General features: G+C 44.6%; 1 protein-coding gene across 4 annotated transcripts in view; it reads right to left on the bottom strand.

The window, feature by feature from the left end:
• The window catches only part of GLI3 (GLI family zinc finger 3), a 281417-nt gene that overhangs the window by 184362 nt on the left and 72529 nt on the right, over positions 1 to 24526 (bottom strand). For 3 of the 4 annotated variants that reach the window (XM_053897676.1, XM_053897677.1, XM_053897679.1), the window contains one exon: positions 7482 to 7724. In XM_053897676.1, the coding sequence (XP_053753651.1) occupies positions 7482 to 7724 (243 nt within the window). Of the gene's footprint in view, positions 1 to 7481; positions 7725 to 11554; positions 11754 to 24526 lie in introns of those variants that run through there. The other variant, XM_053897678.1, reaches the window with a different exon arrangement.

Raw genomic sequence — 24526 nt, 5'->3', positions numbered from 1 at the left:
GAACAGAGGAAGGACGGAGCAATAAACTGCCAGATCAGTTACCCTACATTAAATCAAACTGTAAAAGGCACAAAGAGAGAAAACTCCAGCCCTTTCACTAAGAAGTATGAAGATACCGCACAAATTTATAGGTACAAGATCAAGAAAGCTGAAGCAGGACAGGAGATACAACTTCCAAGAGACATCAAAGGTAACATTCTTTAATTATACAAGAAAAAGGAGGAGGGACCAAGGGTAATGTTGCCTCCATTAGAAAATGGGACAGAAAGCTGTTCACAGATGGCTGAGAAATGGTAAGAGTTCCTGTGTTTCTCAGGCTGTACTCGAAGAAAGGCTGGGGGGAGGGATGGACGGAAAGAACTATAAAGCACCTAAAAAAAAGTGCTGCCTGCATTGGGTGGGTGCCAAATTAGGGAAGGAAAATAATTACATGGAATATTTAAACGACTGAGTTTATAATCCCAAACCGATTCGTAGACAGAGGCTCCTGTTAACATGGATTACACGCATATTTGGACACTAACAAGTTGGAAAGATGTTACTGAAATCATGAACTGCCTAGAGATTATTGAAAGGAAAACAAATCGGTAAAATCTGGAAGAGGGGACACAAATACCACGATCGCCTTACCGACAGAGAAAAATTCCTACACCTGTTCGATTTCGGACGGGCATCAAACACTCGGGACAGGCGGATCTCCCGTGCTGACCTCACGGTTCTGAAGAGAGGATCCTCATCCAAGTCTGTAAGCAAACGGCCAACTTCTTCCAAAGGACCACAATCCACCTCCTGTGAGAGTCCTAGCAGGCTTACATCTGCCGTATGTACATGGAGACAAATATTTTTGCTGGTTTTGAAATTTACACATTCTCTGAGTGTGCATAAATGCCCACTTTCAGAAAGGACTGGGTGACTATGCTTGGATCAGAGGTGACACAGAGGAACTAAAAATAAAATAGAGGCCAAAGCATCAGTCTCTTCAGGTTGCCGAATGGCCACTTCAGAGTGGCAAGCTTGGGACAAACTTCACCTGGGCTGTGACTCCGAGTAACAGAAAGGCTCACCCTTCTCTGTCCTGCGGAGGCACCGAGGAGTCCTCTCAGCCCTGCCCCAGGAATTCTGGTGGCTGTAAGAACGAGGGACCATCCCTGGACGACCCACCCCATCATTCTAAAGACCAACATACACGGACAACACAGAACACAGCCGTGAGGTGCTGAGGTGAGAATTATAGGTCTACTTGGTGTCAGGGAAGGGAAATATCTCTGTGAAATGGAACTTAAAAAAGCCTTTCAAAGGAAGTGGTCTCTAGATAGGCCCTGAAGAACAAGTAGAACTTGAAGACAGGAGGAAAGCACAGAGTGACACCAAGAGGAACAAGGGTGTGAGCGGGGTGGCCGAGGCGGTGGCCAGGGAGCCTGACCTGGAGGCCTCTGGTGGCCGCCATGGAAGAGGGGTCTGTGCCAGGGTGTGACCGAAGACCAACTGATTTTCCCTAGAACAGGGTCTCCCTTAGCCTTTTGTGTCTGTCCTTCTGAATGGCCTTCAAGCTTCTCCCTGGTCCCCTCCAATAAATGCACCCCAAAATTCAACGAATAAAGCCAAATGTATTTTTCTAAACGCTACATGCTTTTCTCACTGCTGGTTCCCAGTTTTGCGGGCTACCTCCCAAGACTGATATGTAGAATCACAGTCATATCAGCTACAAGAGTAGTCAAGATTCACTGGCAAGCATCAATCTGGAACCCTAGAAATCATCCCTAGACTTCCACCACTTAAGGCAGAGCTACCCTGCAACAGCTCTTTAAAAATCTATGGAAGTGGCTCACAGTTTCCAATCCTTAAACGTTACCTCTGGACTAATGAAAGAAAACCTGGAAAGTTACACTGAATTTCTAATAGAAAGCCAAGAATAATCACAGAGCTATTCTTTTTTCATTTTTTTTTTTTTTAATGCTTGTTTATTTTTGAGACAGAGAGAGCACAATCAGGGGTGGGACAGAGAAAGAGGGAGACACGGAATCACAAGCAGGCTCCAGGCTCTGAGCTGTCAGCAAGAGCCCAACGTGGGGCTCAAACCCACGAACTGCGAGATCATGACCTGAGCTGAAGTCGGTCACTTGACTGACTGAGCCACCCAGGCGCGCCCCAATCATGGAGCTATTCTTAAGCTCACAAATACGAGTTCTGCAAAGTTTCATAGATTGTCTGCACCTCCCCACTCTAGATCCCCCTACAGCTCAAGACTATCAGTGGAGGAAGCAACGTACCTAGCAAAGCCCCCAAAGTATCACGTGACATCAGTCCTTCTGACTAAACAGTGTAATTTCCAACTAAAAAAAAAAAAAAAGAGAAAAGAAAAGAAAAGGAAAGAAAAGGAAAGAGAAGAAAAACCAAGACACTAAAACATTCCTGATTGGTTCATCAACTAGATGCGAATGGAACCGTGTGCTTGGGCAACTGTCACTGCCTGTGCTGTCTGGTTGACCCCAAACTGTTCATTTGTGCCCCGTAGGCATTTTTGTCTCTCACAGTCTCCAGATGACACTCCAACAGTAAGAGAAATGTGAGCAGGTGCGCCTATTAAATATGTAAAATACTCATCTTCTCTTCCACTCACTTAGAAGATGTATTTCTAAGGGGGGTAGAAAGTCACCTAATATAAAGACAGACAGGTAGAAAAACATTACATTTTTTTTTTTTTTAGCACACAAGAATGCAAGTGGGCTCGGCCCATCAGCTTTCTGCGGAAAATAAATAAATGCAAGCAATTAAAAATTCAGTTTCTTTTCTTTAAGCAAATTCCTCAGGTTTTGCTAATTAGCAACTAATAGTTCTGTCACCCGAGCTGGGAAACATAAGGAGGAATACCAGTGGTGTGTTTTCAATCAAAGCATTTGCATGCAGGAATGAATCAGATTTTCCGTGAGGGACTATTACTGCTTGGGAGCAGTTGGGGGCAGAAGAAAAGCATCTTCACAACCACAAAACTGTAAAAGGGACCTGAAATTTTAGAAAAGGGGACCTCCTTCTCCTGCTTGTAACAGAACCAGCAGGGGCCCTGCAAGGCATGCCTGGTGAATCTGAGAAGCTCCCCACCAAGACTCCAGCAGGGACAGTCGGAACACACGAGCCTTCGCAGGAAGACAGAAGACAACGCAACCCATGTTTTCTGTCCCAGGGACGAGAGGAAAAGTTAAGCATCGGCCGGGGTACAGGGATGCCTGAACTATGACGTCACCTGCCTTCACAAGTTCCTAAGAGAATGAAGTGCGTGGTGGTTAAGTGCAAGCCTGGGTGATGGTAGTTTGAAATAACCTGGCTACGGATGGAGCAGGGGCAAAATCAAAGTGTAGGAAGGGGACAGGGGTCCTAATCCTGACTCCGGTACAAGCAGGTCAGGGCTCTGAAGCCCGGCCCCTCCCACGCTCTCCGGGACGAAAAAGCGCTAGTGATCGCGCAGCAACCCGCCTGGCAGCGTCACCCCACGCCTGAGCTTGAACGTCTACTTTCTCGCCTTGATATACAAGCCCTCCGCCACTACCCTTCAGGGGAGAATACCCTCCGGGGCCCCCTGTGAGGATTTTATTCCAAACATATGTTGCGAACGTTTGAAGTGCCCGCTCTCTCTGGTATTCCTTTTTTTTTTTTTTTTTTTTTTAAGTCAAACCCACAAAACCTAAAATACTCTGAATCCAGCCAAACTGCAGTTTGCGAAGATGCAACATTCCATGCCCAAGGATAATAAAGTCTTGTGCAATAAAGATTTTACAGATGTCCTTCTGAGGGTAAAGAAACGATTTTCCCTTTTCCGGTCTTACGGGAAGCCTGCCCACACGTTAGAAATACAAAGTTAGTATATATAGAAGCACAAATTAGCCATCTTGGAAAGTCCACATTTTCCAACCACAGAGAAACGAAGGAATTCCTGTGAGTGTTCCCATGCACAGCGACACGGAATTGAGGATTCTTTTCTCCCCAACAACCTGGTGAAGCCAGCACATGACTCAAAAGAAAAGGGAATGAACGGCCTTTAAAAAGAGGTTTCTGAACCTTGAGCCACTGCAGGGCTGCAGTACGGACAGGTAAAGAAATGGGACTGAATTTCCAGGTCTCATTTTAAAAAGACGGTGCTTTGCTCACACCCTAAAAAGTCTTGAAGATGTGACTTCAGCATCACATTGGTCATTCATTAGCTTTACCTGGATAATTAAATCCAGATCAGGGGGATGGATTTTATTATAAAGTACTAAAAAAATACTCATTATACTGCGAGAAGATTAAATGACCCAACAGGGTTCGAGACAAACTACAGTTACATCCTATCTAACTCCTTGAGGCCTAGTTGAGGACATCTTTAAAAGACTTCGTTTGGGGCGCCTGGGTGGCTCAGTCGGTTAAGCGGCCGACTTCGGCTCAGGTCATGATCTCACAGTCCGTGAGTTCGAGCCCCGCATAGGGCTCTGTGCTGACAGCTCAGAGCCTGGAGCCTGTTTCAGATTCTGTGTCTCCCTCTCTCTGACCCTCCCCTGTTCATGCTCTGTCTCTCCCCATCTCAAAAATAAATAAAACGTTAAAAAAATTTGGTTTAAATAAATAAAAATAGAAGACTTCATTTGAATAATTCTGCACCTGTCATGTTTTCCAGATAAGTCTGTATTTGCTACATAAAACACTTTCTGCCAAGAATTTAACAGGTGAAAACTTCTCAAAATCATCTAAATGTTTCTGTACTTCCTTCACTTATAAAAGAGCAAAAGATTAGAGAGAATTCACTAAGGTTCAGGGAGAGAGGTTATGTTCAGAAGGCCACCGTGCACAGTGCCGACACCAACCTTTTTCCCAAGGTTTATGGCCCACTTGATCTCTGATCTGTGGAAGATCTGTGGATCTCAGGGAGGCAGAGAAACACACGCGACTGCAGCACTAACAAAAACACCTTGGTTTGGAGAGTTGAACTAATCACATACAGGTGCTGATGGTGACGGTGATGGTGGCAGTGATGATGATGATGATGGAAAGGAACAGGAGGAAGTGGAACAAGAAAATGACATAAACTTTAATGAAGTGGACGCCCGGGGGGGGAAGTGCCATAATCATGTGAAGCACTCATCATGAGCCAGAGATTTTATCAAATACTATATTTGCATGGTGTCCCTTAATTGTCAGGAAAACGCCATGGAGCAGCAGTCACATTATAACTCCAAGTAAATAGTTAGCAAATGATTTTTCGAGGGGTCAACACGCTTGGCCCAGTTACACAGCCACAAAATGGCAAAGCTGGACCTTGAGCTGAAATCCCCTAAATGGTAATCTGATCTGGGTAATCCCTGGGATTCCCCCAACCATGTTATATGTGTCATGATATCATTTATTTAGGGCCAGTTTAGAGAGTACATTGGGATGGTGGGTCAAAATGGCATTTGCCAGTTGGTTAGAGGCAACGTACATAGTTTGTCAGCCACCATGCAGTTTTAACAGTGACTTGAACAAAACAGTGGGGAAAGCTGAAGACATCAAGCTGTTGGTCTATGTCCTCTAAACAGAATAGTCCCAAGCCCCGCTAAGAGCTCTCCAGTGCCCTGTGCTAGTTAATATCCCACTGGTGGCCCAAGAGGCGGGTCACTAACACGGTGCCACAGATCCCAGGTGTGCAGAGAGCCTATCCCTCAATGGAGGGAGAGGATCCAATGGGCAAACCGTTAGAACCAACGAACCAAGAACAAGCTGCAAGTTAAATGGCACGGAGAGAAAGTTAACGGTCATCTGCCTACTTCCATCAACCGGAAGAGAAGTATTCGTCAGCTGTCCTGCCCAATTAAATACCTCACTAATTAGTGGGCATCTGGAATAGAAAACAAAACATAAATAAGAGATGGGAAAAGTTTGTGTTCACACATAAGAATGAAAACAATGCAGGGAACTTGTGGCTAATAAGCTAGGCTGGAGTCTTTCTAAAAAGTAAATACACTCAGGGAGTAAAAATTTAGGATACGGATTCCCTCCCATTTTCTGCACGAACAGAGATCCAACAGAGACCCGTTAAAATACAATGTAGAAAACAAGACTGTGCCCAGAGAAAAATCCTGCCAACACTGTTTCAAACTCTCCTAAAAGAAAGTAGAAAGACAATGAAATAAACTTTAATGAAGGAAGAAAAAGAGGCACGCCCCACTCCTCCTCACTTCTAGACTGGTAAAAACAACCGCAGCAATGAGCACTTTTTGATCAGAGAAGTTGTTATTTTTGACCAATAAGCACTTTTTGATGGGAGAAGTCGTAGCCTTGTCCAAAAGCTTACAAGAATCCATAAGACCCTTTCCTCTATGCTTCTGACCACTTAAAAAATAATTCGCTCTGCACTTACAAAAATAATGTACCTTCCGTCTTTACTAACAATGTAATCTGGTCGGTAGGGAAAGTGGGGGCGGGCAGTTGCTGAGACGTAAGGTTGCTCCGGGCTCTTTGATCTGCACCCTGATGAGGGAACATTCCCCTCTGCTGCAAGCCAGCTAACGAAGGGATGAAATTAGCTTTTATCCTGGGCACTTTCTTGAGCAAAAAGGGAAAAAAAAAAAAAGCACTAATCAGCTGTCCTCACTAATCAGTCATCTGGCTAATGACCTTTTGCCTTAAAACACTAAAATTTCTGAATGATGTGGAAAAAGGGAAACACAAACCAGTGCCCCTCACTGGAGCTCAATGGATCATCTGGAATTGGAGCCGGGAAGGTTAAATGGCAAGTCTGTATCCTGGCAAGGTGATAAATCTGTAATCAAGAGCTGTAAGCTTTGGCACCTCAATGTGAACTTCATTACTCCACAACCAAATTATATTGTTTTTAACTAGAAACAGGCCACAAATAAAGTCACCCCTTATACATCATTCTTTGGAGAAAACCATCATACACTTGTGTTCTGAGTGCTAGTGATTTACTTAAACTTTATTAGTGCTGGAAAAGGAGCTTCGCACATTTCTGGTATGCTGGCTGGAGAGGAAAGCAAAACAGGTAGCAAAAAATCTTCCGCATTAAGGAATTTAGCAACGATCTGTTAAAAGAGGTCTGTTCATCCTCAACAATTACGCAAAAAATCATTAAAAATGGGAATAGCTGTTGTTAAAGACTCCTGCCAATGCAGCGCACTTTAATAACTACCCCCATCAACCAATTTTCCTCCTGCAGTGTCTACTTGGGTGGAAGAAATCTGGTTCTCGTTCCCAGCAAAGGTCCATGTGGATTAGCCACAGATGGACACCTTCCTGAAGGCTTGATGTTGCTTAGAGATGTAAGAAAATGGCTCTCTCTAAAAGGAGGAATGGACAGGATGTAGGAGAGGGGGAGAAAAGTGGGGAAAACAAAGTCAATTAAACATTTATATCAATTAATACCAGCACAATAATTCATGAAGCACGCGTGCACGCGCACATGCCTGGCCTTCCGCAGCTCCCGGAATGGGGGCCGCGGGACAGGAACCACTTACGGTAGTGGGGCTCCATGTAACCATTCCTGGGGTCCATGGCAAACACAGTCCCGCGGTACGGCACAGAGGGCTCAGCCAGGTGCGGCAGGGACCCATGGATCTCCTTCTTGATCAGTGAGGCCCTCTCGTCACTAGATGTCGAAGGCTCCTCGCTGATCTTGCCGAGCCCCTGGACACTCTGTGGCTGCATGGTGACTGCGTTTCTTCTCTCTCTGTGATAGGTCTGCCCAGGACTTTCATCTTCTAAGGAAAGGAGGAAAACGAAAGCTCCGTGAGCCACTGGAAGGAGTGATTCAAAAACAGTAATCAATTAGGTCTCCCTCTCTCTCCCTCCTCCCCAAAAGAAGCCTATTTCTCATTCTTGGCAACTTTGAAAGCTACACCATGATGGGATAGTCTCCAGGCAAAACTGCTTATGAATGAAGGTCCAAAATACAAATCCAAGGACGGGGGGGGGGGGGGGGGGGGGGGCAGGAAATGAGCCTATTAAGTTGAGATGTAGGGGGTCAGCAAATTATCATCGCCAGCTTACAACCGAAATCTGCCAGGGAGGCTTTTCATCAGGGACTTGCCAATATCCCTGCAGGTCCCAAGTGGAGCTGGAAGCTCTGCCAGCCTGAGGCTGTGATGTCCAACTTCCCCCTGACTGTCTGAGGAAGCTGGGCCGCTCAGGTATCGGGGCTGCTCAGACACCCGCTGAGGTTCTGGGTGATCTAGGGATCAAAGGGCCCACAGTGATCCAGAAGTTTTCCCGTTTTTGTGTTTTTAGGTCTGTAACCCACTGGTTTACTGGAGCTTGAAATGGGACAAAAGACCCACTAGTTACAAAGGGATAAAGGTGCCAACCGTGGAAACCTACAGTGCCCTTTGCAAGTTACTTCGCTGCAACCCACAGAACATTGCTGAGAACCAAGAAGAAAATGGAGCAAGACTGTAATTCCCAGGGCAAGACGGCTCTGTGGGTGAGGCAGGCGTCAGTTGTGCGGATACGGGCACATGTTCTGCGGGGGTCCGGACGCCGCTTCAGACATTAAGAAACAGCTTTCTGAAATTCCACACACATTCAATATTCCCGCCTCCAGTATTTCCATTCCCTTTGATCCATAGGACCTTCCCATCGACCCCATTATGGCTCTCTGGGAATGGGACTGGAGGACCTTTTCTATAAGAGCAGATCAAAGAACCCACGCCTGAAACTAAACCAAATGAGTGATCTGAACCCACAACAAATGGGCCAATTCATCTGTTAGAATCATACACACATTCTAAACTACAAGCTCCCAAACAAGTTCTGCAGTTCATCAGCAGACTGTGTTCTGGAAGGTCCGTGCTGACAGAAGCAAAGCCGTTTGCGCACGGCTTACACATCTAATTTGAAAACGATTTTCCATTCTTGATCTTAAATACACATATATGTATGTGAGCAATAATGCTGTTGTGCATTTCAGATGGACAGATTTTGAACACGGTTTATCCCAACATATAAACTTCTCTTCAAAGTATTGCATAAAGCAGTTCTATCTGGCCGAGAGCCCCTAAACAACAGAAAAAGTATGCTTTAGCAGATTCATGGCTGTTTGTACAAATTCAGAAGCAAGTACAGCTATAAACACGGGCAAGCATGAATATATAGACTATAGTCACGACTACTGTTCTGTGTTGACTAATGGCTTGAACCACCCAAAGCAACTTGAATCCTTCTGCCTCTGTCTGGGATTTGAAGAAATAAGCAATTGTTGTTTCAGCCTAGCAAATGACTTGCAGAACAGAACAGACAATGAGGTATGCTTTGGTCTTTACAGTGAATTTGCTGACTGCTGCAGGGAAACTGTGAAACATTACTTTAGCATTGTTTTGTGCAGATCTTCTCCCCCAAATCTTGTGATTATGGAATAGATTATGAGTTTAATCTATCAAGTAACTACTAAACAGAAGGAAAAAATCAGTGTAATCCCACACTTTCCCACATCGATCTTTACAAAAGCAATTCAAAGCCCGTGCTTTTGTTCATTTAAAAACAAACTACCAAAAAAAAAACAAAAAACCAACTCACAAAACCCTCCATTTTTATTTTCCCTTCTGACTAATCCTTGTAGGTGCCACTCCAACCTCATACTTCATTAGCAGTGAAGTCACAGGCTATAGAATCAGGGTTTGCAAGAGGGTGTCAAAAACATTAAACCTCTTAGTCAGTTTTATAAAAATTCCTATAACCTGCAAATGGTCAACGTCATATTTTCCACTAATTTGCGCCTGTATTAAATCTTTATTTCAAATTTCAACCTGAAGTGAACTCGTGGCACTGAGGTGCAAGTTCTGTAGGATGGACCTTCATTTGGAAAACCCGAAAGCCCTCCCCCAAGAGCCGTCTTGACACATAATTAGCATTCTCTGGTTAATGAATAACCAAGCTCCTCCGCTAATCTGTTCCAGGTTGAAAACAGGATTCCCTTGACTTAATCTTCCTAGAAGAAATTAACTTCTCTTCTCTCCTCTTGGAACGGCATCCCTGTAATAGAGTGAGTTTCTTAGAAGCCATGCCTTCATGATGAGCCACTGAATTCCAACTTCACAAACAGTTGAATAATTGGGCCTGGTCTGAGCAGAGCCCTCCCATGCCCCACCCCCAGTCTCCTGGGAGAAGGAAGCAATTGGGGGGCGGGGAGGAGTGGAAATGGGGTGTCTTTTCAGCTAAGTGATTTTTTTCACAAGTACTAAACTTTTATTATTTTCTTAATGAGAGTGATACTAACGTGTGACTACGCAAGTTATAACAAGGAATAAACAAAGTTCAAATAGTTATACAGGAAACCTTAACTCATTGCTTTAGTAAACTGCAGGCAAGAATGTTCTGAGTGTGCAAACTTTCATCACACTCACTTTTACGACAGGCGATGCCAACACACTGTTTACCCACCCCCTCCCTCCTCGCCAAGAAATTCCAGTAGGCAACTATTTCCTGAAGTTTACCTCGTGTACTAAGCTGCTTCTCGCTTCTAACGTGCACTCAGATCAAACCCTGACAGTACACACGCTCCAGAATACAAACAGCTCTGAGGCTAGAGAGCACGCTCTCTGCAGTGAAAAGGAAACTTTCCAAGCCATATTCCTGCCTGCTCTTATAAATTTAGCAACCACTTCAGTAAGCCAAAAGAAGAAACTGTCTAATCTTGTTCAGTTGTGCCGAGTTGTTCAATAAAGTTTGAGAGTCAGTGCAGACAGGCTACGCCAGGCCAAATTATTGACAGAAACATACTGTTCACCATGGCAACAAGCAGAAGTCGGCTGCAAAAATGTAAGCCAACAGCCCACTGCTCCAGGAGCATCTGCCAATGGACTTTAACGGCCAAACACAGGCAGGGGGCTGTTCCTGCTTCTCTATGTCAAACAGCTGCTAACTCGGGGGTCACACGGAAACATGCAATTCACTAAAAAGTGTCAGAAAAAAACTATTTTAAATACTGTCATCAGAATCCCTCTTTGGACCTCCTTCCTTCTGTACATCCACGCTCGAGTGCAAGTTAACAAACTCCTGCCCCCCGATGGAGAGCTGCCCAAGCATCGCATTTTACAAACTGTCCCAGATTTTTCCAAACTCACCCAAAGGCAACCGACATCATCGAGTCTTAGTGCCATGATCGCTGGAAACTCAAAAGTTGCCTCCTTGCAAACACCGCTCAGATCACTGACAATGAAGCCTTAACGAAACCGTGTGGTGAGAAGCTGGACTCGAACACACGCTCCTGTGCACTTACTCGCAAACACCTGCACGATTTCTCCTTGCAACCCAGGAAGCAACGGCTTTTTGGCCTGGACCTTGGATAAAAGTTTCAGAAGATTCTTCCGGCATAAAAATAAAACCCTGCGCTGCATCACCAACCAGAAACATCTCCTGCAACCCTGGCAAAATTAGCTGATGAAGAGAGCTCACGGTGCACGTGGTTGCCTTTTTTTTTTTTTCAAATTAACATCGATTTTTAAACTGTTCCCTTAAATCCCGTTTTAACACCATTACTCCTCTCTTCCCCCAAGACAGAGAAGACACAGAGTATAAGACAACGGGCAATACTTACAACTCGGACCCCAGGCTCTGGCTAGCTACTTTCTGCAAACTTCTCTTGGTGGGCTTTCTCTAGTGTGCAGACCCTCTAGGAACATTCTCGGTGTCTCCCTGCCTCCCTCGCCCTCTCCCAGGCAGTGCCGCTCCCATTAGAGGAATTAAAAGTGGTTGGAGCCATGCTAAATTTAACAAGCTCATTAGTATTCTTTCTGAGTGCTTCCGAGTGAACTCTCTCTATTCAAGCCGCTCTCTCCAGCAGAAGGGTCAGGCGGCTAATCATTAAATCAAACTAATGTCACCCTATCACAATCAGCCCGAGAGAAGGAGGGTTTATTATTTCAGTTTATGCTAAATAAACGGTTTTACAAATGGTCCCCAAGCAAGGTCAACAGCAGCTTCAATTACAAGACAAACTTAACAAGAGTTGCTATAAACCAAGTACTCTGTATTGACTTAAGAACAGGCTCAACTCCACATATTGCCACTGGCGGGGTTGTACCGGAATGCATATTGTAAAATAAAGGAGCTTCTTTCTTTGCCAGAATTTGCGACTGCACAGCACAGCGACTCCTCATTCACCTGTCTCCAACCAGCTAGCTGCTCAGCTCAATTCACCCCACACAAAGGCTGGAGCCCAGACCTCAATGGACCGAGTGAAACATGTTCAAAACTAGGCTCTCTATTGTGACTGAATTTCTTAACATCTTTTCAAAAAGCGGAGAATGCCTTGAGGCTAAAGGAAGAAACAGGCTAATGGTGAATTGGGAATTCTGAGCAAATTTCAGAGCCCTTTCCTCCTAGCTTTTGAGGTTGAAAGCAAGCTCTTTCCTTTCAAGTTTCAAAGTCCTTTTTCCTCCCGCAGTGTCACAGAAGGATTTGAAAAGAAGGTAATTGTGCTCACAGTCTCCCTGATCAGAGCTTACGTCCTATTTCTGGTATTTCGGAATACTTCTTGCAATAATAGTGCATATAGCTCAATCCCTTAACCGGCCTGCACTCTGCAATTGCTCATTAAATGAACAATTGCGGGTATAAAATGCCTTTTATGTTCAAGGTCTGGATATAAGATAAGCATTCTAGGACTCTAAATTTGGTTTACTAAGGAAACTCTCCATCATTAAATTACAAAACTGAAGTCAGAATATCAGGCTTTCCCAGAAAAGTGGCACTCAGGTTTCGGTGAGCCAAAAGGAAAGGCAGATGGGGGCAGGGGGGTGGGGGGAAGGGGTGAGGGGAGGAGGCAACAAAATGTTAAGGGGAGAAAAAAAAAAAAAAAAAAGACTGGATGCTCAGATTTCTAGCCGAATGGGCTTCTAACAGGAGAATAGTATTTCCATGTTTCAGAAGGTCTGAGTGTGTGAAACCTCACCATTTCCATACTGAATGATTAATAATAAAGTCATCTTCAAATGGATTAAAACAGAGGTCTGAGGCCAGGTCAGGATGTAAATGACGATGTCGATGTCGGACCCCTCACAAGCAAACATCGCCCCCTTCCTTAAGCCAAGAAATAATCCTTTACCCCCACACAGTGCTATAATCTCTGCCATCTCACGGGGTCCCCAGAACAGTCCTACTGCAGCAGGACGAGGGGCTGGGTCCACTGTCCAGATCAGAAACCGGCAAGCAAGGGACACAAGAAGAGTCCCAACCATGCCCTGCTGAACGAAGCCACTCAGCCCTGTTAATGGGACAGGGGGTCTATTTGTGAACAGGTTTGGGGAGTGACACCTGGAGTCTTTAGGCACTCCCAGCCTCGGCCACCACAGCCGTCGCCAAAAGAAGACAGAAAGTAATTCCAGTTTTGTGCATAGACATTTTCAAAACTCCGCTACTCCCCCAGTAAGTTTTTGTGAATGTAACACACCCTTGGGAAGCACCCAGGGGGCCCGAATGACAAATCAATGGTGAGTCATCTGACCTCGGGGCCTGGGTACCATGAGGCATCCCAGCAGCACAGGCGTGAGGCGCACACATGCCCTCTGCCCGGCCCTCGCACCCCACCGAGGCTCAGCCAATGGCTTTTGTGCACTAGAGCCGCCTGTGAAGTGTTTCCACCAGCCTGGGGCCCCACCCTCCCCTTCTGAGCAAGAAGCAGAGCCCAGGTTTCTGCTTTCCTCCCAGGAAATCGCCTCGCTGTGTTTGGAAAGAGCATTATTTCATGTTTTCCTATGATGCGTCTGTTGCGTCTTGTCAGCTTTACTTCTTTGGTGATTTACATTTCGACGTTCTCTGAATAAAGACCCGAGGGACCCAAGTCCTCGCCTCCCTGTTTCGGAATTCTCCTCCAAGACTTTGACCAAAGAGAGATCAGAAACGAAAAAGGGAAGAGGCTGAGGAGATTCAGAAGCATCGCAGAATTGGGCTGCGAAGGAGGAATAAAGTTCCCGTAGGTTTTAGAAGCACAGTCTTGCCTCTTTCCTTCTAGACTGCAGCTAGGTCTCAGCCAGGGGCTGCTCCCTAGAATGTCTGGAGCTTGGCTTCCAAAGGCAGCGAGCGAACAATGCCTTCTCTAAGAACATTTCCAATGCCCTTGGGGTCAGACATGGCCCTTGAGCGGCTACACATACATCTCCCATTGACAATGACTGATGACAGAGGGAGTGGCCCAGATGGATCAGGAGAGAGCACTCCGCTTTGTCTGCACCCTTTAAACCAACTGCAGGGCCTGCAAGACGAGGCCAGCAGCAGGATTTGGAGCTCTGGAGAAATTCCAGTGGCAACCCTCCCCCTAAGATTATGGCATAGCTCTCTCTTCCCGCTTTCATCAAGCAGGATGTCCCAGGTGAAAGGAGAGAAAGCAGAAAATGCTGTCCTCAGAGGACGGGCATCTTAATGTGTGAATATTTCTAGAGTTCTTCTGCCGAAGAACAGAACTTAGTCTAGATCAACCAACTTCCCACCAGCCCGTCACCAGGAACTATCTCCTCCAAAAAAGCAAGTCAGTGCTCAACCCAAGGCTGATTTCTCACCTCCCTCCCCACTACTCCGCTCAGAGTTCCATGCGACTTTAGAAGGGGAGCCGGGGACAGAAGAAAGCAGGCAAGGAAGGCAAAATGGGAATTCAGATCACCTAAAACACCAAACCTGCAATGGCTGTTAGTACCGCTCCAAGCCCAGAGCTCCGCACGCCCAGCGAGCAGCCTCCTGCCTTCTCCAGAGACGATACAATGAGGGCTCCTTGCCCATCTGGAAAATCACGAGCTGATAACGCTATCAGCTTGTCTGAGGCCTCACCAGGCATGCCCGGTGGCCCACAGGGCTTCCGTTCACTCTCCTCCGTGCCTCTGACCCCCGACAAATCCGAGGTCTATAACCCTGCTCATCCTTGCTCCTGGGCATTGGAGACCAGGACAGCAAGGTGTTCCTGTGACCTGGGGAACGCTACCCAACCTGGTGGGGAGTTTAAATCCAAACCCAAACCCAACAGTACTAACCAACTTTGAAAGTTCCAGACAGAAGCCACGAGCCAAGTCCCGCCTACGCCAGGGAAGAGAAAATAAAACAGATGAAACAGAACCCTGAGGGCCCCTGCAGGCATTCCTGTAAAAGGGAGGAGGAGATCTTCCTTATTTTCCATGAGCTTGCGAAGACCGTTCTTCGAATGAAGGATTCTAAAATGTCATGAAGCTTCTTCTATTAGCCTGCTATTAGTTGCTGGGCGCTGCTTACACAGAGTGAGTTAATTAGTGACATCAAAGGCAGCACAATAAATTCTCAGGAGGGCCAAAAATTTTTTTTTCTTTCCGTTTAATAGCGCATTTATGCCTATCTGTGAGTAACAGTCTCACGAACATTTAGGCATTAGAGATGTGTTTCAGAACTTGGTTTTCATCTTTTAGAAGCATGAAGAGCCTCTCCTTCTCACTTTGCACAAACAGACATGAACGGTGCGGATTCCAGAAGACTCACAACCAACAGTTTACCAGAAACAACGAAATGCCTGTTCCCAAAGCCGGAGCGTGCAGGTCACTGCTGCCCGCCGTGTCCTCTGATGGGACAGGTCCTATCACTCTGGAGATCCACCCCAGCCCATTCAGCGGGAGGACTCAAAAGAGCCTTCTCTTCCTTTAAAGGCACGCAAGAATATTCTGGCAGCACTTTGGAATGGTGGCTTCCAGGTTTGCACCCCTCCTCCACCTCAAGATCAAAGTCCCATTCCCTAACCTTTCTACCATTTTTTAAATTGCAAGAATGAACACAAATTTAACTGGCTTCATCTGCTGTGTTTATGATGCATGGTTTTTGTTTTCAGAAGACTGCATAATGAGAAAGCCTGAGCATATGGCAGTATTATATTTTTAATAAAATTTTAAAGACCATGCTTACTCCATTGCAGAAATCAGACCCTCCTGGAGAGCACATTTAAATATCAAGAGAATATCATTACTGTACCGAAATGAACCAGAGGCTCCATCCCTATGACAAGATTAGGGGAGGGGAGCAAGGCTCACTTTTGCTGACTTAGCCTCTGGGCAAGGCCAGGTGGTGCTGGGTCAGGTTTCTACAACAGAAGCTCCCTCTAGCAACCACCCACTTTGACCTCAGCTATGAAATGTGTGTTTGAGAAACGCAAATTAAATGCGTTTGGATTCTTTACAATTTTACCATAGGTAAGGCAGGAGACTGCCTATCCGGCCTGCTTCACTCAGCCATAAAAGTCGGCAAGTTTGTATAACATTTTCAAGTAATGGCTCAGATACCATCTTAGGAGTGAAGCAGGAAGGGCCACAAAACCTAATCTCTCCAGAGCACATGTTCTTGGTCATAGCCAACACAGGATGCTTTGGTACCCGCTCCCCTGGTCAACTGGGCACGGTGGACACCAACTATCCCGTGAAACTGAGAACCAGGACACAAGTCAGACCTTTCTTTTGCCTCTGTTTCAGATTTCTAGGCACATTCAGGAGAACCTAACGTCCCAACACTAAGGGAATGCATTTTTTTTAAGAAGTCCCAGTAAGAACAATTAAGGAAACTGAAGACCAAATTCATCTACCTTTCTAAAATACAAGTAATTTTGTTTTCGCTCATTCTTCCTACCAGTCTCTTTTCTCAAAAGCCTGCCAACTTAAATCTACTAACCACTGACCAATTAATAACAGCTAACATTTTCTTACTATGAGGTTGGAAGGACGATGCTTGCCTGTGTCGCTTTGTCATCACTGTAACTTGATTAGAAAGGCACCGTTATTTGCCAGATGAGAAAACTGTGACACAGGGAAGCTTGGTTACTTACCCAGATCACACAACTGCTCCTCAGGCAGAACCTAAAGCCCACGGAGTGAGAACACTAAAGCCCACACTTAAATATTTGGCTACTGGACCTCCCTGCTCAGTGATAAATAAAAAATAAATTTGACTTTTGGTCCAAAATTCAAGTTTGTATAGACCTACAAACTTCATAACTACCCAACTCTGCTGCTACAGCATGAAAGCTGCCATAGATAAGACCTAAACCCATGAGCATGGCTGTGTTCCGATAAAACTTTATTCATGGATCATGAAATGTGAATTTCATATCATTTTCACATGTCCCATTTAAAATGTAACAAACCATTCTCAGCCCATGGTCTGTATAAAAATAGGTAGCATACTGGATTTGACCACAATGGAGGCAAAGTACTACCCTAAAGGAACATTCGTCCTTTCGACACAAAACTTACATCCAGAAAACAACTGGGAACATTCCAGTAAAACTGTAAGAGCAATATTATTGAGTATGAGGAGAAATACTGAGAAATATTCATTTTCTCACACTATTAAAATATTTCCACAATTGGCCAGGTGATTCCACTTCCAGGATATATTGAAGGAAAAAATTAGCAAAGAAGACAATGATTTATATTCAAAGCTGTTCATCATAGTGTTATTTATAAGGAAAACTCATTAACCAAATGCCCATTATCTTATTTGATGGCGTATGGTCATTGACTACAGTGCATGCAAGGATTTTAACGAACACAGAATAGAACTGTACTGATTGGCAAGAACTGCTCCGAGGCCCTCTATGCCAGTCCTAAGAGGTAAGCGTGATTGCGATTTGTGTATGTGCAAAAGCTAAGGCACATATGTCCAAGAAAACACAGCTAGACAATGGCAGAGCCAAAACAGAATCTAGAGCCCATTCACTCACCCGCTACCATGCTTCCAAATTTCTGGAGGAAGGAATCGTAGGAGGAAAAGAAATATATAATTATTTCTACACAAAATTCCTAAGTTGAAAAAAAAAAAAAACCCTTAAAGGAAATGTACCAAAACAACATGAAAATACCTCTATGGATTAACTTTTTTCTTTATGTTTCTATATTTCCCTCCATTTTGAAATGCAGAAACAGCTGGTTTGTTTACTTTTACTTCTATCGTAAGTATGACCTTTACAATAAACCTCTAGAGAAGTCCAAATTAAGTTCACCCAGATTGAAAAATTATCCCACAGATTTAGCTCCTGAAGTCTTGTTTCGAAATATTTATTCCACCTCTTAAAATCCAAGTGCCTGGCAGGCTTTTCGTACACCTAGTAAATAACTCTTAACACTGACACTGAGCTGTACGGAGATTTCAATAAACTTGTTTATTTACAATTATAGGATTATTTTTTTAAAGATTGATTGATTGATTGATGGAAGTAATCTCTACACCCAACGTGGGGCTTGAACTCACGACCCTAAGATCAAGAGTCACACACTCTACTGACTGAGCCAGCCAGGCGCCCCTAAAATTATATGATTATTTAAATTAGTCCATATCTATACACAAGTGCCTCCCAAACCACACCAAATGCCCTAACCTCCCTCCCTGCCAAACTTGGTAACTCAGCTTTCACCAGACCACGCCTGAAAGGTATAGAGGGGAAACTGCATTTTAAACAATCATTACTACCATGGCTAGTGCTCACACTTACTGAGCACTTACTAAAAGCCGGGGTGTGTGCAAGCGCTCCGTCTGTGTTAATCCCTTCGAATGTTCACAGGCCCATCAAGTATGCAGTCTCATCACCCTAGTTCTTCAGGTAAACATCCTGAGGCTTAGCAAGTTTAAGCAACCCGCTGGAGTCATACTTCAGGTAAGTGGCCAAATCGGCATGACTCCCATCTATTGTAAATGACTAGTAACCCCTGCAAAATCTCTACTGCAAAGTCTCTACTGCAAAGCCCTTAGAACACTGATTTGCTTCCCATTTTTCTATATGTATGTGGGAAGATTACGGTCATTGTGAAAACTATTCTACCTCTCCCTGTGAAAGTTATCAGGAAAAGATACTTCAGACTGCAATCAAGTGACCCGTTATCTTGCCATAGTGTTTCTGGGTTCTGAATAGTTAGCAATTCTGCCAAGGCATACTTAATACTGTCTTCTGTAGGATTGTGTTGCAGACCTGGATGCAAAAAAAAGTCTGAGTACTTGGTTTGTGTTCAAATTAACAACAGCTCCAACAGTTAAAGCCGTACATAGTTTATGGAAGGGGGCAGATGTCCAATAGTTAAAGAAGCATATGGTTTATGGAGAAAGGGGGAAAATTGGTGCTTGGAAGCAGCTTCGCTTGGATTATTTACCAACAAATGAAAGGCCCTTCACGCCGCCCCCAGAGCATACTCCCCTCCCACAGGCTGCAGAGGAACGCTGAATGAGTCAATAAAATCAGCGACACACTAAGCAGGGACCTTCTCCCCAACGAAAGATGATTATCGAATTATGGCAAATTTAAGAAAGTTTTCTCTTTTTTAATCAAGAACAAAACCAGACTACTTCTTAAAATGCACTATTAGGAATTGTAACTGTTCCTAAAAGTGCCAGATATATTTCCATCCATGCAATATTAAAACTAACAAGCGTCTTTTCAATTTCTTTTAATGACAGGGTATGCAATAAAAATACAGCAGTGCTTCATTTAGCCAAAGGAGCTGAAGCAAAAAGAAGCAAAATAAATAAATAATAAACTTACATGGGCCACTTACCAAAAATAAAATCATTTAATTCAACCTTTTACAGGAGGTGCGTGTAGCATTTTGAAAGCAAAAATTCTCATAACACGAACCTCTCCACTTAAAAATCACTGCCAGGGGCTGGAACCGGGGCAAGATGTTATTTCTTTTTCAATTTATTTTTTAATGTTTGGGGATTAATGACATCAACAGCCATGTCGTATAATAAGGCAGCACGGTGTAATAAAAAGGGTTAGAAAACGAACGTCCCACACTTGCCTCCAGCCCTTCATCGGTGTGTGACCCAGGGTAACTTGAAATATATCAGACTGTCAGTTGCCTTAGGTAACAGGCAAATAATAAAACTTGCCCCTCGTACTTGCCAGGGTCTTCTGAGGGTTAAAGAGTATATCAAAAAGGATCTATATAAACTATGGCATTTATGAATGCCAGGCACCAGCACTAATCCCCTCATTATCTGTTTGATAGCACCACAAAGCAGGGGGGTGGGCTGCAAGTGCCCCAGGCCAGAAGCTAGGAGGCTGATATAAGGCTTCCCCTTATATCAAATGATACGCCAGTCCGCTCCACCAACCTACTGCATGAGAAGAGGCAGAAAAGTGCTCCAAAATCCACCCCCCCGCCACCCTGCCCGCCTGGGAGCAAACCAGTGCGTACCTTTACCAAGAGCCAGGCTACACATCTGTAGTATTTCTGCTGTTTCAGAACAAGATTCAAGTTAATGACTTGTAATTACAACTGATCATCTCTTTCACTTACGTCTTTGATGTACCTTGGGTCAGGCTCATAATCAACATTTACAAAGCATGCCTACTTGAAACTGGCACTGACAAGACTCCTCTCTTCTCTACTTGGTTTTCAAAGATGACTCAAGACACTTGAACCTTCCTAAGAAAACCACTTTTTGTTTCTCCAAGGATGATATTTACTAAAAAAGAGTACACAAATTCCTTGAGGGTGACGGTTGGCCGCTGACACTCATGGCCCGCTGTTGTACACCGGTGGGCTAAGAGTGGATTTTATAGTTTTAAATGGCTGGAAAAATCAAAAGAAGAAGAGTATTTTATAACACATGAAAAGTGTGTGAATTTCAAATGACAGCGTCCACAAATGCACAGCCAAGTCTGTGGATTCTCATATCATCTGTGGCTGCTTTTGCACTACAAGAGCAAAACTTGAGTAGTGACGAGAGACCAAATGGTCTATACAAATCCTGAAATCGCTACTAGCTGGCCCTTAATGGGAAGTATGTGCTATCCTCTGACTTACCTGTCTGTCTCAGGACATGCTAGGAACACCCACCAGTGAAATGATGGGGCATACCTGGGAAACATACAAAATAAGGCAATGCCATTTTCAAAGAACTTAGTATTGAATTGATGCTTCCAAACCTTAAGAGAACTCTAAGGTGGATCACCCCCATTTTACAGATGAAGGAATCAGGTTTAGACACATGACCTTCGCCCAAAACCACAAGTCAGTAAAGCTGGGGATGAAATCAGTCCCCCATGATTCCAGCCCTGACAACGTATATGGTTAGTGAAAGGAGGATTCAGGCTTTTCTCGTAAACCTGAAGACAGAATACATTTCCTGTCTCCCCTCTCGATGTGCTAAGTGCCAAGAGAACTAATGAATTTCAAATATACAGTCTGAGGAGCGTGTGATTAAGGGTGGGCCTTCTTATCCAGCTTAGCGTATGTCTGCAGTTGTCTTCGCTCTGCTTGCTTTTTTCAAGAACAATCACAGAACACACAAGTACACATTTATGTCAAAAGTGACACACTCTCCTTGGAAGTTAAAGGGGATAGAGCTCATTTCCCACACAACAAGCTATTTGATGCACCTTTTTTTTTTTTTTCAAAGTACCAGGAAAAGTACCCTCCATTGAGCCAGATATATTCCCTCATGACCTGTTTCTAAAAACAGGACCACCCAGAGTGCGCGCACTTTTGCCAGCAGGGATAGAGAAGGCTCACGCAAGAATCAAGGTTTGAGACTTCCTAGTCCCACCAAATTTGGGGCTCTCCTGACCAGATGCAGCAGCAAATGCTGTCAGGGTTCCCAGACAGTGTTTCTGCAACTTGCATGAAAAACTGGGTCCAGGGGGTTTAGGTCTGGCTGAGTCAAAGAACACAAAGAACACACACGGGCTCGGGCTGGCGGTTCTGCACTCTAGTCACACAGACGCATCCTTGTCAAGGTCCCCGTGTGCCCCAGCACCTAACCTGACCTTCCGAGAGGTGTATAAACAAAAGGCTGCTGCCCTCGTGGCTCCTGTGACTGTGGTTTTCCTAGACATGGCATTGCCGGAGAAAACAGCCACGGCGTTGGTACAATGGACAGGTGGACAGTCAACTTGGCGTTGAGAGACGGCTACTGGAAAGAAAAAGTTCTTCAGGTGTGAGGGTGGGTGTCCAGACCCCGGGGACCTTCTTAGAGGACGTCTGGGAAAGTCTTAGGTGAATCTACTCTAATTCAGATTGTCAAGAAGGCTGGCCAAACCCCACCTAACCCCTCAGGGACGCCTTCAACCATAGTATTAGCAATGGCTCTGATGCTCCAAGATAGTCCACCTTGGCCTTGAGGGCGTCTGCATGGTTTTGTTTGTTTGTTTTTGCACTTTTCTTTCTTCTTTAATTCACATCTTGCTGACACAAGTGGAAATTCGTACTTCTTGGCAGAAAAGCTTTAACTTTACTGCCAAGCCATGCATGCAAAGTCTTCCATTGCCGTCTCATTGCCTGGAACACTTCGACTCAAGTCTTCAGGAAGAGCTGGAGAAGACAGCAACCAAAACATATCATCCAGGCAGTTTTATTGTGCCTGACAATTCTATTAATTCTATTGGGTCTCTTCCATCTATTCTATAATTTATAGGGGGAAAAACGTCCCAGTAAGGTCCAGCTAGCAAATGTAACAGCCCTCCCTATAAAAGCATTGCGTTCTCTGTTTGCTGAGCAGAACATCAGCAACCACCGCAACTTTGGTCCCGGCTCAGTCTCAAAAGAAGTTGCCTCCCCTTGGCTCTCAAGTAGTGCAGCGACAGTAAAGGAAGCTCAATTTTATTTGTCTTCCTTCCTATGCATTACTGGTGCTGGATTCCCGGGGAGGAGCGGTCCAGCAGAGGAAGAAGGAAACGCTTTTTTTTTTTTGACTTCCACCTGGTCTTCAAATCTGCACCACAAACCCATCTTTTCCTGCCAAACAGCAACAGTTTTTGCAAATTACGGAATTCCATCCAAGCACTGTTTCTGGGCAATACTGACCTCTTTCTGAAGTATTCAGGCAATCGTCTTCCTTGCCAAAGGCCTCATAAATTACTCGGAGTAAAACCGAGACGGGCGCTGACCTCTATCCACCTGCCTTCCCTTTCATTCGATTCCTTCTTTGCGCCATGTTAAAGAGTACTTTTTAACTGCCACATACCCTGATGCTGACACCAGGGATGCTCATCCCAGCCACCAGCTCGCCTCTTTCTTAGAGTCGCCTCCCTCTGATTTGCCTTTTCTCCAGCTAAATCTCTGTTGGACCCAACACCGCCTCCGTCTGATACACCATCTCTCTTCTATACACATCAGAACCACTGAACAAACCCTAAGATCTCTTGACCACCAGTGTCTGGACTTTGTATGGCTTGCACTGGACTCCTGAAGTTGTCTGCAGTGTTCCAAGAAGTGTCATTTGGCTGTTTTAATGGCTTCCTCTCTGCACGGATGCTTCCATTCAAGTAACTTTTAAGTACCTGTCTTTCTCTATCATTTAAATTTGAATGCCTCCAAAATGTGAATATCCAGGCCACTGTAAATTCATTTACCCAATTTTAATCGGTCTAACAAAAATCATCGCTGGCCTGGGTGGCCAGTCTGGTTAAGCACTGGGCTCTTGATTTTGGCTCAGGTCATGATCTCATGGTTTGTGGGTTCCAGCCCTGCACTAGGCTCTGCATTGACGGTTCAGAGCCTACTCGACATTATCCCTCTCTCTGTGTCTCTCTCTGCCCCTCACCCACTCTCTCTCTCTCTCTCTCTCTCTCAAAATAAATAAAAAAACTATAAAAAAAATCATCGCTAAAAATATCCTGTACATACCCCTGCACTACAAAGTTCTGAAAAGTGTTAATGTTTATTTTGAGAGAGAGAGACAGAGACAGAGAGCGAGCAGGGGAGGGGCAGAGAGAGAGAGGGAGACACAGAATTCAAAGTAGGCTCCAGGCTCCAAACCGTCAGTGCAGAGCCTGACGCAGGGCTCGAACTCATGAATTGTGAGACCATGACCTGAGCCAAAGTCAGACGCTTAACCAACTGAGCCACCCAGGTGGCCCCAAAAGGTGGGGTTTTACTATGGTTGTATGCTCCCGTGTTTCCATCCATTTAAAGAGTCTACAAAGAGGTTTCTTTTTTTTTTAAGTAATTAAACTCCACATTCTAGGAGTTTTATTAGTGCAAGAGAAAGCAATAATGAAAGATGAAGAATTAAAACCTATTCAACAGACTGCACTCCCTGGCAGGTATAGTGAATCTGTTGAATACCTTTTGCTTTAGAGCAACCCCCTACAGAAACCACAGAAACCACCAAAAGTTCTAGTAAATTACTTCCTTATCCAACATGAACTGTCTTGCTGTGTTCCTATTTGAAAATTTTAGGAGTTAAAATAATTTGCAGAGCATCAGGGTTTTCATGGGGGGCTGGGAGGATTTTTATTTAATTACTTTTTAATATAACCCCCTCAGAAATACGGATTCGTAAAACCCAAAGACAGACCCATTTTTCCACATGAACCCTGAAAAAAAATGAGAAAAGAGAAGCCACAGATTAGCTTAATGACACTGATCAGGTCACGAAAAGAAATGTGTCGCACAATTTATCGTGTCATTAAAAACTGTATAAGGCCGGTGCATTTGGGGGTCTCCTTCCCCACTCACTCCATGGCTGGCCTTGGTTTCATTGAAAACTAGCCGCTGGTGATACCAAGTCCTGAACCTGTTTACTGCTCTGCCATACTGACCACGGAAAAGAACACTTAAAAATCTCCTTAAAA

This window comes from Panthera pardus, unplaced genomic scaffold (assembly GCF_024362965.1).
Source record: "Panthera pardus isolate Hobbes unplaced genomic scaffold, ASM2436296v1 HiC_scaffold_8, whole genome shotgun sequence".
NCBI classification, from domain to species: Eukaryota; Metazoa; Chordata; class Mammalia; order Carnivora; family Felidae; genus Panthera; species Panthera pardus.
The sequence above is the reverse complement of the archived record's forward strand: the minus strand, read 5'-3'. Positions and strand labels throughout refer to the sequence as shown.